Here is a 2,274-nt window from a genome sequence, read left to right as displayed (position 1 = left end):
GAAATTAGAGGATTTTTTTGGTTAAATTATTGTTTTGTTCTCTGGTGTTTATGGTGAAACATTTCAAAACATTTTGTTTTAGCTCATCCTGTCCAGCTGTAGAATACCGTTAACTTATTAATAACAGTAATAAATGAGATCATATAATCGTGAATTGAAACTTTTTTTTTTTTTTCTTAGGCTTGTTTTTATTTCCAAAGTGTTTTTGCTGGAAACGTTAGAAAACTTCCTTGAACGTGGTGAAAACGTTTTAATTTTACTGTGGAAAACTGAAGGAGCCCTGGAAGTTCTTCTTCTTCTGTTCCTTCTACTTCTCTTGTTTCTTCTTCTCTTGTTTCATATCTGGCCTGTCCTCAGGTATCCGCGGCGTGTCGGAGGAGACCACCACAGGCGTTCATAACCTCTACAAGATGTTGAAAAAAGGCGACCTGAAGATGCCAGCCATTAACGTCAACGACTCCGTCACCAAGGTAACCGGCTGTCTGACCGCCGCCTCCATCGGCAGCCTTCCTCCTCCTCCTCATCGTCAGCACATCTCTGCAGAGTAAGTTCGACAACCTGTACGGCTGCAGGGAGAGTCTGATCGATGGCATCAAGCGAGCCACCGACGTCATGATTGCCGGGAAGGTCGCCGTGGTAGCGGGCTACGGCGACGTCGGCAAAGGCTGCGTCCAGGCGCTGCGGGCCTTCGGCGCCCGCGTCATCGTCACGGAGATCGACCCCATCAACGCCCTGCAGGCCGCCATGGAGGGTGAGCGAGACCGAGGCGCCGAGCATTGGGCCGCAGGAAGTCGACTAACACTGACTTCCTGTTTCAGGGTACGAGGTGACAACTATGGATGAAGCCTGCAAGGAGGGAAACATCTTCGTAACCACGACCGGCTGTGAGGACATCATCCTGGCGCGGTGAGCTCCTGGATATTAAAACTGCAGTTCACTGAATCTCTGAATCTCTGAAACTGAATCTCTGAAACTGAATCACTGAAACTGAATCACTGAAACTGAATCTCTGAANTTTGTGGCTTTGTTTTTGATACAGTGTAAGGACAATTTTTCCAAATGTGTTGTCAGGACCATTTTCTCCTGCTGGTGCTGTTAAAAAAAGAATAAGTTATGAATTGAGTTTATGTTTAGGGATAAGCTATAGAAAATAATGAAAGATCAGAATGTTCTTATTGTCATTATACAGAAGCACAACATTTTAACTTCAGGACAGCCATCCAAAGAAAGACAAACAGCATAAGACATGGGAAGACGGGTTCCTGAGGCTGCAGCCGTCATGGGAGGCGGTGAAAAAAGTCACATCTCACACTTTGGTCCAAAAAAATGAACAAAAAGCAACATTTAGACAAAGGAGGGGCAGCAAAGGCGGTTTACAGCCGACAGGACGGACACACAGAACCGGCCCTTCCAGGACATTTAATCAACCAATCAATCAAGTTTATCTGCACAGCACATTTCAGCAACAAGGCAATTCAAGGTTCTTTACATCATAAAAACAAAAATGCAAAGTCATAGAAACACAGTCGGCGTTAGCCGATGTTTCACATCTGAGTGTTGATCAATAATTATGTTTCTAAGCAGCTGGGTTTTTGGTCCAGATTTAAAGGAGCTCTGTTTTATGACCTTAATGTGGAACAAAATGAAAATGAGTTTGACCCCTTCAACAAACATAAAAACGGCTAAATCGTCTTAACTCTCTTATGTCAGCTCAGACACTCAAAGGAAATTTGATTTACTTTCAGTAGTTTGAAACAATGTCAGGTTTTACAGATTAATTCTGGTCTGGCAGGCATGATGCTGCCATGACTAAATCAGGGTGGAGTGAGCGTAAATAACTTTACTGATGTCATCAATAATGGCTGGCGTCCCGCGCTGTGAAACCTGGGAGATGCAGTTTGTCCCTGTAGTACAGGGGTGTCCAGGCTGGGTCCTGGGGGCCCGGCATCCTGCATGTTTTATTCTCTCCCTGGTTTTACACACCTGCATCAAATGACGGCTCATCAGAGGCCTCAGCAGAACCCTGACCTGATGAGGAGGTTGTTACTACCACCAGGGAGAGAATAAAACATGCAGGATGCCGGGCCCCCAGGACCCACTCTGGACCCCACTGCTGTAGTAGAATGGAAGTCCGGCCAGCTATAACATCCCTCTGTGTGTGTGTGTGTGTGTGTGTGTGTGTGTGTGTGTGTGTGTGTGTGTGTGTGTGTGCGCGCGCGCGCGCAGATCATAAATGGCCTGCGCCGCTTTGAGGTTCAGTACCAGGGCGATCCG

The 2,274-nt window shown here is 46.2% G+C and overlaps 1 protein-coding gene across 1 annotated transcript in view; it reads left to right on the top strand.

Moving 5' to 3' along the window:
* The window catches only part of ahcy (adenosylhomocysteinase), an 11,252-nt gene extending 10,322 nt beyond the window's left edge, over window positions 1–930 (top strand). Inside the window, exons 5-7 of the mRNA XM_015022050.1 lie at window positions 358–470; window positions 544–751; window positions 819–930. Of these exons, the coding sequence (XP_014877536.1) occupies window positions 358–470; window positions 544–751; window positions 819–910 (413 nt within the window). The 3' untranslated portion in view covers window positions 911–930. The remainder of the gene's footprint in view (window positions 1–357; window positions 471–543; window positions 752–818) is intronic.
* Window positions 931–2,274: the final 1,344 nt, after the last annotated feature.

The sequence above is a fragment of the Poecilia latipinna genome, unplaced genomic scaffold (assembly GCF_001443285.1).
Source record: "Poecilia latipinna isolate Pla-1442-1.1 unplaced genomic scaffold, P_latipinna-1.0 Scaffold2923, whole genome shotgun sequence".
NCBI classification, from domain to species: Eukaryota; Metazoa; Chordata; class Actinopteri; order Cyprinodontiformes; family Poeciliidae; genus Poecilia; species Poecilia latipinna.
Note: the sequence above shows the minus strand (reverse complement) of the source record. Positions and strands in the feature narration are given on the sequence as shown.